This window comes from Siniperca chuatsi, linkage group LG2 (genome assembly GCF_020085105.1).
Source record: "Siniperca chuatsi isolate FFG_IHB_CAS linkage group LG2, ASM2008510v1, whole genome shotgun sequence".
Taxonomy (NCBI): domain Eukaryota; kingdom Metazoa; phylum Chordata; class Actinopteri; order Centrarchiformes; family Sinipercidae; genus Siniperca; species Siniperca chuatsi.
The window spans coordinates 24,206,962-24,224,062 of NC_058043.1; the positions used below are offsets into that span (position 1 = coordinate 24,206,962).

A 17,101-nucleotide genomic window follows, 5' to 3' on the forward strand; every position below is an offset into this window, starting at 1 on the left:
AGCAGCCTATAAGATGCACACCACGTAATCACAATGTTCCCATTTTGAGTCTGCTGGGGACCTCTGTTGCATGTCATCCCACGCTCTCTGTTTCTCTGCCAACATTTCCTGACACTCTCGGCTGTCAAACGGTCCAAAGAAGGTAAAATGCCCCCAAAAAATCTTTTTTAAACAGAAGAAGGTTCAGAGGCGGACATGCCTGAGAGTAAAGTCGCTGCTGAGTACGGCTAAAATAAAAGTTAACCTAAAGGTGAAAATCCTCCAACCCTGCAAAGTTTGTCCATTTGTGAATCCCATAAACACTGTTGTTAACTTCAGGAAGATACCAAAGCACTCTGTTCCTCTCAGCATGACAGCATTTTATTAGACAAATGATGACACACTTCACTGTTTAAAGGACAGTAGTATACATTCAGATCAGGTCATCTGTACAGTACAAAGATAGAGGGATGTGTGGGAGAGGTGATGTATGACATCCAGTTGTGTTGGCCCAGTGGCCTCACGTGTGTATGTGTGTGTGTGTGTGTGTGTGTGTGTGTAGGCTTTCTATAGCAACAATTCCTCTAGTTGACAAAACGTTGTAGCCTTATTGTGTCGAAGTTATTGATTCACTCCTTGAAATCTTTGGTCATTTGGGACAGTCTTGGTTCTTTCTTTTCTTCCGCTGGTTCAGTAACAGCTGACTGTGGTTGATATAGCAAAACCATTCGGTAGTTTTGGCCTCAATGAGAAACGAAAGATCCCACAAAAGAGTAACAGTCTTGACTGTTAAAATGACTGCTGATTCTAGTCAAAATTCTTTGATTTGGATTAGTGATTCCAGTGTTAAACAGGCTCACTTTTACATGTTTATAACATTGGGTTTTGTCCCTTTTACATCATGTTTTGCTCCATCAAAGCCTCCGACCATCTGAGCCTGGATCAAACTGCATAATAGTCCATGTGGTGCAGAGCAGGTGTGCTGGAGGAGTCACTGGGGTGAGTACAGTGGGTAAACACTTGAATACTGCATTTTGGCATCATGTAACTTAAACTCCACCCGACACATTCCTTTCATGTCTCAAAACTCGTCCTTGAATAAGCTATAAGGCGCTGAAATGACTGCATTTGAGTAGAATTATCTTGGTTGCGCTGTCTGTAAGGCTGCCCTCAGTTTTCACACTCTGCGGAAAGACGGGCACTGGATACACATGAGGATTTTAAGCAGCAAAAGGTTTCCGTTTGATTCCTCAAGCGAGTCTTTACAAACATTTTCCCCCCTCCAAGTGGGTGGACATGAGACTCTCCGAGGATAACCTTCCAGTGAACAACAGCTTCAACACACACTGAACCTATGAACAAATGAACACAGACTTCACTTGTCATGTAAATAAACACCTACACATCACTTTTTTTTTCAGAACAGGACAACGATATCACATCTCATATATGACGCAAAGCGGGCAGGGTGGCGTTGTGGCTACAGGGACATGCGTCCTGCTGAAGTGTCCATGAGCAAGTCACTAGATCCCTCGCCAGCTGCAAGGGGCGCTGCTCAGTAGCTCAGCAGACCCTGACCTGTGGGCTCCCTGTGGAGAGGAGCTTCTGGGACATAGGAGCTGAAATGAACGATGACACTATTAGCAATACATCCAATTACGCACGGGGAGACACAAAGTTGGAGTCAGTGTAATCCATTGGGTGTGAACGGTGACATCCTGTCAAGACTGATATCTGCCTCGCAGTCCTCCAAGTCACAAACCGAGTCGGTGGCGTTTTCATTGTTGTGAGAAAACTGTGAAATCCTGTCAAAAGTCTCTTCATGCTCAATACATTCAACCACGTTGGGGATCATGTTGACATAGGCGTTCGCGATTTCCTTGTGGATGAGGGTATCTTGGTTATACGAGACCAGCTCGTTGCTGATGTTAACAGTTTCTACAGGTGTGTTGGAGCAGAAATTGCGACAGCCCAAGAGGCTGGCGAAGGCCTTCCTGAACTCGGCGTTGAAGGCGTAAATGATGGGGTTCAGGGAGGAGTTGGTCCAGCCGAACCACACGAAGACGTCGAAAGTCGTCTCGCTCACGCACGGCAGACCCGCGTCCCGGTCTGTGGCCGGTCTGTCGCAGAACGGGACCATACAGTTTAGGACGAAGAAAGGTAACCAGCAACACACAAAGACACCCATAATCACCGACAGAGTCTTGAATACTTTGGTTTCCCGTTTAATCGACGTTTTCAGTGTGGTGTGGTGTTGGCACTCTATTCTGTTGGTCCTGCAACTTTGCGCGTGTTCTGCCGCTCTCTCCAGCGAGGCTATTCTTCTGATTTGTATTTGTGCAATCCGGTATATTCTGGTGTAAGTCACAATCATAATTGCCACGGGAATGTAGAAACTTATCAGAGAGGAGGATATAGCATATTCTCTGCTCAGGCTGGAGTCGCAGTTTTCCTCCATCTGCCGACTCGTGGAAGAGTTGTGCGTCCCAGCCATGTCGTCACCGCTGGCTTTGTGCCAGTTTAGCTGGACCGGTATGAATGAAATGAGCACAGACAACGTCCAAGTGATGCTAATCATAACAAAGGCAACTCGCTGGGTCATTTTCCTCTCGTAGCGGAAGGGGCTCGAGATGGCCCAGTATCTATCCACGCTGATAATGCAGAGGTTGAGGATGGAGGCGGTGGAGCACATAATGTCAAAGGCGACCCAGACGTTACAGAAAGTGCCAAACGGCCAATACCCCGCCACCTCCGCTACAGCCTTCCAGGGCATCACCAGGACGGCCACGAATAAATCCGATAGAGCCAGGGAGACTATGAAAATGTTGGTGACTTTAGTCCGCAGGTGTCGAAAGCGCAGCACCGCGGAGCAAACCAGGATGTTCCCCAGCAGGGTCCATAGGATGAGCAGGGACAGCAGACAGCCCGTCACCGTACGCACCACCATATCCTTCCTCCCGTCGTTTGTTGCCTCCGTTTCGGTGCTGTTCCACATAATCTCGCCGAGGGGTGCCGGCACAGAGTCAATCCCCTGCACCGATGAGAGATACTTGGCTGGGTTCTCCATATGCCTCTTCAAGTAAAACTGCAGTCCATTACTCCGTGCGCGGGGACGGGCGCAGTTATCATCCACTCACCGTATTGTCCCCGTGGACTTGCTCGGCTGCCAGCCTGATGTGGAGTGCAAAACAGACGGAGAGAGAGAAGTGAGCGCGTTAAAAGTGAGCCGAACAACGTGCCAGGTGCGCTGAGGGGCTGAAACGCAGCAAGCAGTGGCGAGCGCATGTTGCAGCCTTGCCGTTCCGGTCGCTTGACCTGGCTACCTCTGTGAATCTCTCAGTCCAAGGTATCCTGAGCGCGGTGTGGGTGAGGAGGGAGTCCCTACAGCCTAACCTAACCAGGGCTGGGCGCATACAACATCACGCCTCCTTTGTGCGTGGTGTTACGCACAACAGTGCATTGCGTTAGCAAAGGGGTGTGAGGAAGCCCTCAACATTTTAAGCAGGTTTTTCGTCTGTGCAAACTTCAAAGTGTGTAATTACAAACTCTAAATCAGTCGAGAGCTGGCTAATGGATTCCCGCATTATCTATATTTGACATCACACAATACTGCAGTGACAGGAGTGACAATATGGAGTGTTTTTGTGCAGGAGCAAAGTGTGTGTAGACTACAAGAATATTAATAACCAGCTACACCCAACTGGTTCACATATGAATTATAATCGAGAGGAGGTACTGTAATTAAAAGAGAACAGAGCCGCACATGCAGAAGTTAGAGCACTGACGGAGCTGTCCATGGTGCTGAAGAAGCAAACAGCCCGGAGCATGATGCCCTTCAACAAGCTATCTATCTATCTATCTATCTATCTATCTATCTATCTATCTATCTATCTATCTATCTATCTATCTATCTATCTATCTATCTATCTCACAAAACTACAGAATCACAATACTGTTTTACTACCTGAAGCATGAATGAGCCAGAATTTTATTCATACTTTTATTACCAGCACCATAATCTGCTATACTCCCCATAAACTGAAAGTTGGACTCCAGTTTCCCTCCTACTCCCCCTTTTTTTTTTTTTTTTTTTTTTACACATCTTCAGCCTGATACAGTTTAATTTTAATGCGGGCGCCTTAATGAAAAAAGAAAAGAAAGAAAAGCCAATGGGTCTTTTTAAATATGGAAAAATCTTTTTCAGACTGTCACTGAGTTTTGTTAGTTGTTTGCCCTCTGACGACCGCCAACTGGAGGTCATAGCTCACCCACTTTTCAGAGTTGCCCGAACAGGTGAGTCACATTCTCACTCTCAGCGGGCATGTTAAAGCCAGGAGCTCCGCGCGCGCTGTGCGTCGTCGTGTGTCAGTGCAGCAGCAGCGCCGTTTCCGGCTTTGAAACGTCACGGATATTTTTAGATGTGTCTGCGTGCCTGTCAAATCGTTCTGACACTACGTCAAAATGATCTCCGGACGCCCGATGCAACATTCTCTGGAGTAACCTATAATCCCGGGATGTCACGTCAGGAGGCAACCTGTGTCCGACACAACATTTAATTCTTAACATACAGACATTACTACCGATGTTACCACAGCCCGCGAATTAATATGCTGTAAGATCAAAAATATGATGCCTATGGACCTGTTTGTCTGACTACGGCCACAGAGGATAAAATATTGTTGGTGCATTTAAGAAAGAAAATCAAACAACAATATGAATTAAGTTATTATGTGTCAATATATATATTCTGGATAGTTGCCGGATCATTAGTAATTCATATTAAATCACAACCTAAAGGCTCAGTTGTGCTTTTGTGAGAATTTCTGTTATTTATTATTCTGTATACTTTAGTTTCCCCCTAAATTTAACTGCGCCTGCATGTGTTTTATTAAGATTTTTGTAAGAAGCATTAAGTGATGGCGCAATAATCCAAGCTGTAATTGCCTGCAGTACAGGACCTTTTGGACTGTCCTATCAAACTCCTAAAAAAAAAAAAAAAAAAAAAAACATAAATACGTGGCGCCATCCCGTGGTGCCAAGGTCTACTACAATTGCTGCCTATTTAAGAAGCTCAGCGAGAACGTAGGAGCAGTCAGCAAAGAGATCCTCGGTGTTAAGAAGAGCACACAGCATAAGAGATGTGACAAAAGAAAACTATTTTTTGTTTCAACAGATTCATCTGGCATCTTTTCACAGATGATGAAAGTAGTTTTGCCAGTGGTGTGACTTTCCATTTTGTAAAAACATCCTGTTAACTCAGGAGACATTATATCTTTAAATCAACTTCATCACAACGGCGTTATGTTTTGAATACAGTGGAGGCATTCAGGGATAAGTTAATTTGTTTTTCTGTAGTACTGTGATGTAGTTATTTGTTTCATTTCACATGTTTGAAGGTTAACCTATTGGCAAGAAATAGTGTGAAAGATATACATTCATCACTACTGTACACATAATTTCATATGAGCACAATTTCACTGGAATTATACAAAATCGTATCACAGTGTCTGAATGATGATTTTGATCAGCATGACAGTATGTACAAAGAATCAGAATCAGAATTAGCTTTATTGTAGGTTTACACATACAAGATATTTGCTTTGGTATTTTTGGTGCAAAACAATACACATAGTACAAATATATAGTATATATATTATTATATATATATATATATATATATATATATATATATCGATATAATTTTGCAGTTTGCACCAGTTCACACCTAAAAAACAAGGATTTTACCACAAGATGGCACATAGTGAGAACACATACAGTGGATAGCACCAGGTTGAGAACTTGCTGGAAGTCTGACTGCAATTCTACATTTATTTGATATAAAATTGTACAGTACAAGTATACAGTATATCTGGGTTTTATATCAAGTAATGTCATAGACTGTCTCTTTGTTTTTGCTGATCTGTCAGGTGTAAACACACAACCTCTGGTCTGGTGTAGCAGTTGCCGTCACAGCAACATTTGTTTTTCACCAACATATGTTATATTGGTGTAATAATCCTGGAACTATTCTGATACAAGATTGCCGCTTTTAACAATATGCACCTGATTTGAACAATATTAAAGCTACATGAATTCAATGTTATCAAGGTATAAAAGGGAAACATTTTTTGACAAGAAATTTGTTATCTCACCTTGCACTTCTCAATGTAATGTGGATACAGATCACAAGACTCCAGTATACTCAAAACAGTGCTACCTAGTAACATAACTTTCCTTTCAACTTGATGGAACAGAGAAATCAGCATTCAAAAGGATACTGATGAACGTTAAAAAGTCCAGTATGTAACAATTAGGAGGCGCTATCGGCAGAAATGAAATATAATATTTATAAGTATGTTTTCATTAATGTATAATCACCTGAAAATAAGAACCGTTGTGTTTTCATTACCTTAGATTAAGCCGTTTTTATCTCCATAGGGAGCGGGTCCCCTTCCACGGAGGTCGCCATGTTGCACCGCCATTTTTCTACAGTAGCCCAGAACGGACAAACCAAACACTGGTTCTAGATTGGGCCTTTCATGTTTCTCGCAAGTTTTGCGGCCACCGTAGTTGCTCCTACAGGCTTGGAACAGGAGGATGATCCCAGCGGCATTCAAATGGTTGCAAACTGCAATTTCAACGCTAAATCCTAGACTCTGGATCTTTAAATGACTGAGAGAGGCAGGTGCTACTTCTGAGAACTCTAGTCCAACTCATAAAGATTATTCAAAATATAGTGCTAAGATTGTCACTATCTTTGTAGCTCAAGTATTGCTGACCGTTCCATTAAACTCCTTGGACTACTAAGAGACATAAATGAGAACCATATCCATATACAGTATGAACATTTCACATGCAGATAAAATATGGATCAAGTGGTACACCAATGCACTTGTGGCTCTGTTTAATACAGTACTATTACCTTATTAGATATTTAACAGGTGTTTCTGCAGCTTAGCTGTAGTATTTTGTGAGTAGTCTATTATATACTTTCAGTTACTAATATGAAACAGTACAAAACTGACTACAGAACAAAAAGGGCCCCTTTGAAATTCTTGAAACCAAAGGTTCTTTTCACCACCATCTTTAATAAGCCTTGCGTTATACAAGGTAATTCTTCAAGGAACTAGGCTAATAGGTTCGTCTTCCTCTGTAATCCCCACACTGAGGGATCTATGTTTTGTTTGTCTCCATGGCTTGCTTTCAAGTCTGATGAAGTGTGACCCAGACTGCCACCTGAACGGTTGACCTGTGCTGTGAGACACTCTTGGGAGCCGGTGGTGACAAGTGTTCTTGTCCATGTTATCTGGCATTGTCAGTCATCTGCTATTCTGTCAGACCCGGCGGAACACCTCGAAGAGGGAGGCAACTGAGTGCATGCGGTAGAAAAGATTTAAAGGAATGGCAAAATTGAGAACTGTGGTCCATATGCTGAAGCCAAATGTCTCCTCTTCCAACCCGTTTTCGTACTGTGGCCGGCAGCCAAAGGCAGGAAGGAGCCACAGCTGAAAGAAAGAAAGAAATTAAGTTAGATAATCCTGCAATTGTTGTTTTTTTTTTTGGTCACTTGGATTTTAAGTATTGATTAGAGTAGCTTTAAAACAACAATGTGTAATTTCTGTTTCTGATAAAAAAAAGACCTTACAGGAACATTAATTGGAAACCTAATTCTTCTAATTTTAAGTAAGCATTGAAAAAAATATATGTTTACTTATATATATATATATATATTTGTATTTATTTATTGTTGGTTGCCATTATTTAGACTTTTTACAAAACAAAAAACTTACTTCAACCTAATTTAATCTCCTAATCTACATTCAATATCACTTTGACAAGTACAAGCGCTTACCGAAATGTTGCACATTAGCAAGAAGACAGCGATGTTCTTCAGGATTTGCCTCTTTATATTTCGGGGCTCCACTACTTTGTTTCCCACAGGCAGCGGCACCTCAGAACGTTTCCTCGGACATCTGTACACCTGTCCGCTCTCCTCCTGCTCGTTCTCCATGGTGACACAGGCCCTGTCTGGAGTCTCATAGGCTCGGTTGATGATGCCGTTGTAAGGCGGGGCCAAAGAGGACGTCACCGAGAAGATTTCTGGAGCGGCTGGTAACTCGGGGTCCTTCCTCTCTCCATCCTCTTGCTGCCGATATAGGGACTCTATGATGAAGAGGTTCTGGATGTACTTCTCCAGCACAATAAGCAGAGAGTAAATGAGGTTGGTCCAGCGGTAAGGAGGACTGCTGTTGGAACCTATTACAGCCACTATGCTGCACCACGACATGAGCCAGGAGCTGATAGAGGACCCAAACAGCAGCTCTGTGTCCAGTTGTCTGGACGGGTTCTTGGAGGTGTCCAGCGGCATGTGATCCGCTCGGTATATGAGCAGACCTGATGCACCGGCAGAGCACATCATCACCAGCATGACGATGCCGTAAATATAGAACATGGAAATGGCTGACTGACGCATTTGGAATGATTCCTCAACATGGGTGATGTAGACCACCAGGATCCCGATAGTGCTGGCCAGTGCAAGCAGACCCAGAATGGGTCCTAAGGTCAGGCCCTGGGTTTTGGTAGCCAGCCTTTTCCGGTTTGAAGAAAGGTCAATGGTCCGTCCGATGTTCTTCCACATGACGAAGAGTATGGCAGAGACAAAGATGTGGTACTCAATGTTGAAGGGGTAGAGATAGTAGAGGCTGCTGGAGAATACGGAGCAAGTGCTGGTGGTGCAGTTACAGAGAGGCTCTGAGTGCACTGCAAAACAAATAAGATAGATTAATGAGAAACGTATCTATTTTTATCCTTCCCTACGTTAACACTGTTTGTCTATCTAAGACAACATTAACAAAACCACATCCATTAGATTACAGCCCGCAAAGTACAGTGTAATTACTCCGGAGTTACGGTGTAATCTTTTGTACCAGTACAGTTTGTACTAATACATATATGTAGGTACTGGGGAACAAGATGTCAAGTTATGGAATAAGGGGGTAACAATTTGGGATCTTACAAAGAACTTATACTGTCGTTATTTTTTAACTACTGGGTACCTATTCTATTATTACAGGGTGTGTATGACCTACTGAGCAATAACATGGACATTTGGAAGGAATTTAGAGAGAATTTATAGTTACAGTATTTGCAGTGGTAGTTCTCCACTTGTTACATTTAGTTACAGGGTAACTACAAGATAATAAAGCAGGTAATAAAGCGCACAGGTATGATGAATGGCAGGGCAGGGACTTGAACCTGGCCCGCTGCATCAAAGAGCTCAGCTCTATCCTTGAGCCATCAAATCAGATAGAGATTTTGAACATGTACCTAACCCAAACGATAATAACCACCAAAGCTTGCTAGTTTGCCTGTTTGTTGGTAATAAGGTGATTTTGAAATAAAATCACATCTGATTTATTAAGTGATGCAGAAGTCATCACTCCATCTACCCTGAAGCATCCATCCAGATTTTTGCTGAGTAGTATGGTCATACTGTACCCTGTAATTTATACTGTATTCTGTATACTGTAGTTATTATTTAACTTCTTGGTACCTATTCTATTACTATTACAGGGTACAGTATGACCATAAAACTGAGCAAAAATCTAGACGCTTCTCCGCCGGTTGCACTGCTCTACACTAATACCACCCCAATAATTTGGATCACCACAACAATGAAGAAAGATATCAAAGTTTCTAAACTCACACTAAATTGAAAGCAAAAGAAGGCCCTTTAAACCCATTTCTTTTCAGATTATTTATGGCATTTATGGTTTGCCTCTCAACCACGAGGCAGCCAGGGTGGCCCTTTTTAGCCACCTGTTGAGCGACTTTGTTTTTAATGCTTTTCGATTTGTGACGAAACTTAACTTTGAAGCAACTGTTAAGGCCAGTATTTTTTTACTACAGCAGTGTGGCTTTAAATTATTTTGATGGCAGCGGCCTATAAAAAGTTTCAATCACGTTTTGTTCTTTAATAAATGTATGGGCTATCTTTTGCAGCACAGAACTCTATCCTAACTTTCTAACTTATCTCTTGATGATCAACATTCATGAACCACATTCTACTGATGTGAATTTGAAATTTCCCTCATTAACTGAACACCTGAGCATCTCAGATGTTGATGACAATGCACTTTTTATACTTATGGTAATGCTGTTGCCCTCCAGAGATCATCTTAACAAAACCCTGCCGTGTTCCCCCCAAAGGCCACCACTATGGTACTGCACCCTTTAATTAAAAAGGGACAGTCAGGGTGCAGCCAGCCTCACAGTCAGCCGGATATGAGGAGGAGCAGCCGAACCCCCCAACCCTGGGCTCAGATGTATCAGTTACTGTAATTGCAGCACCCTTGGGAGTAAGCGGCCTGGGGACAAAGCCGTCTGAGGTCAAGCGGGGGGTTGCCAGTGAGGGTGGTGGTTGTTGAAGTGTGGGGAAAGGGCTGGGGAGGGGTCCTCAGCACTAGCAACACTATGCGTCTCCTGAAACCTAATAGAGAGACGTTCAACACAAACAAGACCCACTGGGCTGCCGAGCTAACCTCCCTTCCCCTCGCAAACCCTCCTCTCCTTCCTTTTTCTTTCATCCATTGAAGTGAGCTCTCAAGTGGACTATTGTACTATTCTACTAGGTACAAGCCAGCAATCGACCCCTTGGCCCTTACCTATAGTAAGGTTTCCGTAGCCCAGGGCAGAGACTCTTCTATGGTTGTTCAAGAAGTGCTCGGCCTCAGACATCACACCGTTGCACCACAGGAGTAGGTTGGTAAAGACTGCATGGATTACACCAAATCTGAGGGGGCAAACAGTTGATGACCAGTCATCTAATAGCATGCGGCAGTGTTATGTACAGTTTGTCTTAATGTGCATGCATGCATTTCAGATTTTGCACATTCTTTATTGGCTGGTGAGGTGTTTCATGACTGATATCAAAACATGTTTATTTATGATTTATGGGTGCGACCAAATTGATATGACAACTAAAGCCTTGTAAAATTACAAAATCACACGTTTCACATACCTCTCAAATGTTTCAAAGCTCTTGATGACATCCTTGATGTGAAACCAGAGAAACTGCACCTGAACAAAATACCAAAAACATGACACAAAACCTTACTTTATAAAGCTACAAAACATTATCCAAAATGCAGCTTGTTAAAACAGATTTTATAAACAGCAAAATCTACTTAAGAATTATTTAAGTCGCTTCACCAGAAGGATTTCCCTTGTCATATGCAGTTACACTCAAATAGCATGGACAATGATAGGATTATATTGTTGCAGCAACTCTGTACTGGCCTCAGCAACAAAGAGCACATTATTCAAAGACCTACCTGGTTAAGTGGTGCACAGAAAAAAAAAAAAGACAGTGTCTAACACTGCTGAAAGATTATCACTTTATTGAAATTAAAGTGGGGTTGTACACTTACCTGTGCTATGGTGTGAGTTGCATGGATAACAGGATACACCCCGAGCACAGCCGACACACAAGACTGATATCCAACATAATACCCAATTCGGAAAGCGTCCATAATCAGTGAAAGGAGTGCAAGGAGAGTCAAACCACCTACCAAGAAAAAACAAATAAATTTCAAGTTATTTTTGCCACTGATTAAAGAAAAATAATTCAAAGTTTGTTTTGGGTTTTCTTTAATTTATCAAACACAAACTTAGTTCTAGTAAAGATTATGGTTTTGGATGATGGCATGCTTGAAGAAATAGCCTACACCTCTGTATTCTCCAAACACATGGAAGAGAATAACATCAATTTGCTGTTTTACTGCATTTACTGCTGTAATCTTACAAACTCGCCTCTTATCCAGCATGTGGTGGCGTGGACATCTTTCTCGGTCCGCGTGTTCTTCTGTCTGTCCCGCACCAGAATGTACCACATCATCCAGATCAGCTGGAGGATCATGAGGCAGGTGACAAAAGACAGCAGGTGCTCTTCCTTGACAGAGGGGCCATGGTGCGCAATAGCGAGCATCAACGCGGCACCGATCAGCAGCACATTGGCCCCGTACTGTCCGCTGAGGATCTCTGCGTTCTTCCTTGGATAGTCACCTGACAAACTGAGTTTTAGTTTGGAGAAAATCTTCTTGTCGTGCTCGGAGCTGGACGACGAGGAGGAACTATGACAGTAGTTGTTCAGACACATAATATCCAGGCCGCTGTGCTCCACCATGGTCGGAGACGTGAATGAAAATCGCAGTGCCGGGAGAAGAGTAAAGTTAAAGCCGCGCGCTGTAAGTGCATTTGAGGGAGGCCAGGTGCCTAACCTGTTGCGACAAGGTGGGGATTCAGACGAATATGTACTGAGCCAAACATGCTCATTCAATCTTCAAGGTGAGGCTCGGTGGTCACGCATAGTTTCAGTGTCCAGCCTCGCCGAGGACGGACTTGATAGATGCCATTGTCATCTTGTAACCCTGAAGCTGGTCGTGTAACAGGCTCGCTGAGTCACTGAAATTGGGAGATTGCGTTTCAGTCTTTGGTGATCCCAGACCCCCGTCCTCTTGAAACTCCCATATGTTTCAGAGAAGTCACCGGGCTTGGTGTGCCAACCATTCACCGCCTAAAGAAGCAAAAAAAAACACTAAGCACGGAATTATCCACAATAAGAGAAAAAACGAGCTTCGCCCAAATCCACCTCTTCAGAGCAGCTGCCAGCCGGTCTTTCCAATTCTGCTGAAATCCTCTCAGGGTGGCTATCGGGTGTTAAGCATGCAGGCCTGGATGGCATGAAACGGAAGATGACATTTCACAAACCTGCGATTTTTACAGACTGGAGGCAAGTGACCTGTCCTGACAGCGCTGCAAAGCCACCTCCAACCTCCTCAAATCCTCATGTCCACTTGGGTTTGAGATGTGGTGATTAAAAACGTTGCTTTCAAGTTGAAAAGAAAAAGAATCAGATTTCAGTGGTCAAATTCACAATGGCCGTTTGTGAGTGGATGTCAAGAAGGAGAACACTGAGACCATCGAGCTCATATGACTAGTAATCTCTGGTTCAATATAAATAGCTGGGGGGCGCAATCAGCATAGAAGGACGGCTCACATAGGGTGATTTAGACTTGTGTACCATATTTCCATATGAAGCCAATACATTAGATAAACACTTTCTATCATTATGAAATCCACAAGATGTTTCCTTATTAAATCAAGAGACAATTTTCAGATATTGTAGGCCTACTCCAAGAGAAAATGGTGTATATATAGCCTATATTAGTGTTCTTTGCGCCAAATCGTTTCATCATTTGTGGATTTTTTTTTTTTAAATCAAAAGTGCTGAAATCTGGGACACTAGTTTTTAGGCTTAGAAAAAACAACCTTAATTTATACAAAGCAAACTTATCTTCCAAAACACTCATTGTTACCTGTCCATACCCATGTTTGGTCATTTCATTTAACAGTAATTTACTGTGACTAAAAGCTCTTGCTTTGACTTAGCTATTTAGCTACTTAGCTAAGCAGTAGGCTAATATAACTAGCTAACTGGCCAACAATGATAAGATTTTGAATCCTGATCTTAAAACAAATATAATCGCTGCACTACAAGCCCAAACACTGAACACCAATACACACAGGGCATTTCATTTTCCTAAGTGCATATTTTCTCAATTGAATAACTTTAAATTTTGTAATATTGTTGCATCATTTGATGCACAAACACACCACAAACATAATTTGATAACAATTAGGATCATTGTTTTCTTCATGACAAATTTATATCCTTAACATTCATTTTGTCTAAATCCTATGTGACTGACCTTTGAGGGGACTTCACAAGGGGTACTTCCTGTTTGACGATTGTCCCCGCCCCCATTTAGCTGCAAAGTCACATGATTTCAATTACACGACGCCCCTGTTTGGATTCAACACCAATCATGTTCACCTTAAAGTTGTACAGGAAGAGATAAATGCACTTGAGATTGGGTGTCCCACATTACCCTAAACCACCCTGGTTTGAGAGGTGATTGGTGTGATGTCAATGTCGGATGCGATGGGAATGGTATTCAGGACCTTTTCATCATTCATTTATTTTAAAAACGAATATGGCTCCTTTTTGAAAAACTGCCTAATTAAAAAGTGAAACACAATTAGTGAAATGGATACACGCAGCACCGTAGCTTCACAATGGCTCCTATTCTGCTTTAGGAGTCTTGTCAGTCCCTCTTGAGTCAGTCTAGCCAAGCAACTTGGACTCAGAAACGGCATTTGTAAAAAAACAAAAAAAACAAACAAAACTTTAACAAGCCTTTGGACAAATGATGGATGGTTGAATCAGGGTGAGGGTCCCCACACATATATTTGGTGGTTAATTAGGCTAGTGCAAAAAATAAATGTTAAGTCGTTTAACTCTTAATGTGAGTAACAGCAGCCCTGATTTATTAATAACAATTTCCAATATATATATATATTTTACTCTAATTAGTATGCATTATTGAATGTTTCCCACAAACCTACAATATGTGGGGTTAAGTTATCAGAATCAGTATGTGCACACATACAAGCAATCTGACTCCGGTTTTAAGTTGCTCTCAATGTTACACACAGTTCCAAGACAAATTTACAGGAAGACAGATGGAGATAGGCATACAGCTAAAGACAAGGGCAATAAAGTTGAAGAAAGAGAGGTACAAATAAACACAGAACTATTATGAACATACAAGTAGGTGGAAAAATAGGTGTTTTTTTATAAATATATATAAAAAGCAACAGTGAACATCAATATACAATGGCTACATGCTGTACAAGCCAAGTGTTTCTGTAAATTGTAAACTAATAAAAATAGTGCAAAGGAATCAGGGTGGATACACATGAAGTGGGTGGTTATGTAGGCCTACAATATATGCATGCATACATGTCTATACACAGTATACAGCATGCAGCATGCAGCATTTGATAGAGATGGATGATATGTAGCCTACATATTAAAGCATGCTTTAAATCTATAATTTGTAGGTAAATGGATGTTTTTCAGAGTTACTGACACTATATGACTGATTGAACTGTTCATCAGAGTGCTGGCGCGCATCGTTATGTAACAACGATGCAACATTGAAGTCATTTGTTCTCTATATCAAGTCTGACGCTCTTAACAGCTTCTCAGAAGGTTTAGAGAAGATAGTCACGTTGCGTGCAGTCTACAGGATAAACACACGAGACACGGAGCGATAAGGACCAGGAAACAGCGTATCTGTGTTTTGAACGACAGCTTTCCAACACAACCTGGTCGGTTCACCACACAGCTTCAATCATTCAGTGCATATGTGCTTATAATTCAAACAGCAATTCTATTTATTTCCCATCGGTAGGACATCTGGGATCCACGTGGAGGACACAACAGACTGTTGTGATTGTTGATTGACGTCCACGTCAAATGTGTTTTATGAGTCGGTTAACAGCGAATTGGGAAGGGCAAGATCGCTTCCTTTCAACTTTTCTTTCAACCTTAGGGAACTCTTATGTGTGTCATTCAACGGAGTGAGAGGCCCATTAGTCTATCGCGAGGAACACTCCACAATAGCATCACGAGGATTGGAGAGATGATCAAGTTATAACTAAATGCTCCTTACAGGCACATCTCGGCACCATCCGCTGAGCATCGATTTCTTGATCACTGAGAATCAGCGCGATAAAGGGTACGATCAATTCATTATCAGGACACTTTAATGAGCGACTGATTAAGTCTGAACATTTTTTGATTGAATCTGTAAGTGTTCAAATTAGCTCTTTGTTGTTTGCACTTAAGGAACATCCCCAAAACAACCTCACTGACGTTGAGTGCAGTTTGAGGACAAATCAATAACTGAGTGATTCACTGTAGAATCTTTATTGTCATATTTAATAACAAATGTTCTTAAAGGCTGATGATCAATTAAAGGTACTTGGACTTTCCTTGAGTATAGTTAGCAATATTATTATATTTTTTTAATATTATATTATTGCTAACAATAGTTAGCAGTTACTTTGAGTATTTTACACAACCTATAATCATCTTTTAAAAGATGAAGCGATATTAAAGAGCCCAACAAATTGGTTAACTTTAGCTCTACTTCGATCAGCTACAAGACTCAAACTCTACAATAAACTGATGCATCATTTTTAATAACCCAATAACATAAAACATATAATAATAAACACTCGCTGTTCTGCATGTTTACTTCTGATACTTAAGCGCATTTCCTTTATAAATCTGTACTTTCACATAGGTAAAAATTTAAATGCAGAACTTTTACTTGTAATGGAGTGAAAGTCCATACTAACAATATGGTAGTATTGATACTTTTACTTAAGTAAAGATCAGCCACAACTGGCATTAAGTTTACTGTATGTTGAACATCTATTACCAACACACTGGAGAAATACAGTGACTGGAGAAACGAACTGAAAGGAACAATGTAACAAACTTAACTCTTACAAATGTATATGTCCAACATATCTATTTCTCTGTTTTCTATGGGTACAGAGGATTAAGACAAAACATAATAAATCAGTCTTAGTGACAAACAGGCCTTTAAAATCCAGTAAATGGGGTTCATAAAGTTCAGATAATAATAATAACAATAATCATATATAGAGCAAAGAATTAGAATAATCTTTTCTAAATACAACAATTTTTTTTATTGGTCTAAACTAATCCTGCAGCTGTAATGAGTGAATTGAATTGTTTTGGATCACATTATATTGAGAGGTGTTTCTGCCATGTGTGTGAACAGGAGTGGACAAAAAAAAAAAAATTGAAATGCAACCACTGAATTTAGTCAGTACCAGCAATGACAACAGTTTCAAAAATGAACGTACACCTGCATCAACATCTCTCTGACAGTGTCAAAAATGATTCAAGCATTTTCAGATTCACAAGAAAACATTTGCATTGAATTGCATTAGATTTGACAGGTGTATAAACTGGTAATTGAGTCTTTATTATACTTGTGTTAAATGTAGTGTTGATAATATGTGTAATAGGTCAGATTGGAAAAGAAAATAAAAGAAAATGAAATGCTGATCAATTTTGAAGTGTCAGTTTGGTCACAGATAAGCTTTTAATAAAGTCCAACTTTGTGTCTTGTGCTTTTGCAGTTTGTATAATATGGATTTGTTCAAGGTTGTGCTTTAT

The 17,101-nt window shown here is 41.3% G+C and overlaps 2 protein-coding genes and 1 long non-coding RNA gene across 5 annotated transcripts; 1 reads left to right on the forward strand and 2 right to left on the reverse strand.

The window, feature by feature from the left end:
* Nucleotides 1-344: 344 nt before the first annotated feature.
* drd5a (dopamine receptor D5a) lies at nucleotides 345-3,510 on the reverse strand. Its single transcript, XM_044167544.1, has one exon. The coding sequence runs from the start codon at nucleotides 3,044-3,046 to the stop codon at nucleotides 1,664-1,666; it is 1,383 nt and encodes a 460-aa protein (XP_044023479.1). The 5' UTR covers nucleotides 3,047-3,510; the 3' UTR covers nucleotides 345-1,663.
* A 2,913-nt stretch (nucleotides 3,511-6,423) lies between these two features.
* otop1 (otopetrin 1) lies at nucleotides 6,424-13,777 on the reverse strand. 3 transcript variants are annotated; one of them, XM_044167584.1, is made up of 7 exons: nucleotides 13,749-13,777; nucleotides 11,791-12,553; nucleotides 11,409-11,545; nucleotides 11,000-11,058; nucleotides 10,644-10,771; nucleotides 7,832-8,739; nucleotides 6,424-7,484 (listed from the first exon to the last, which is right to left on the reverse strand). In XM_044167584.1, the coding sequence occupies exons 2-7, from the start codon at nucleotides 12,161-12,163 to the stop codon at nucleotides 7,314-7,316; spliced, it is 1,776 nt and encodes a 591-aa protein (XP_044023519.1). In that variant the 5' UTR covers nucleotides 12,164-12,553; nucleotides 13,749-13,777; the 3' UTR covers nucleotides 6,424-7,313. The 3 variants fall into 3 exon arrangements, with proteins under 3 accessions (XP_044023519.1, XP_044023525.1, XP_044023514.1); XM_044167590.1 differs by lacking the exon at nucleotides 13,749-13,777 and adding an exon at nucleotides 12,748-12,983; XM_044167579.1 differs by lacking the exon at nucleotides 13,749-13,777 and adding an exon at nucleotides 12,629-12,983.
* Nucleotides 13,778-13,902: 125 nt separating this feature from the next.
* LOC122862275 lies at nucleotides 13,903-17,091 on the forward strand. The gene is made up of 2 exons (XR_006374664.1): nucleotides 13,903-15,213; nucleotides 15,297-17,091. It is a non-coding gene; the product is annotated as an uncharacterized LOC122862275 (long non-coding RNA).
* Nucleotides 17,092-17,101: the final 10 nt, after the last annotated feature.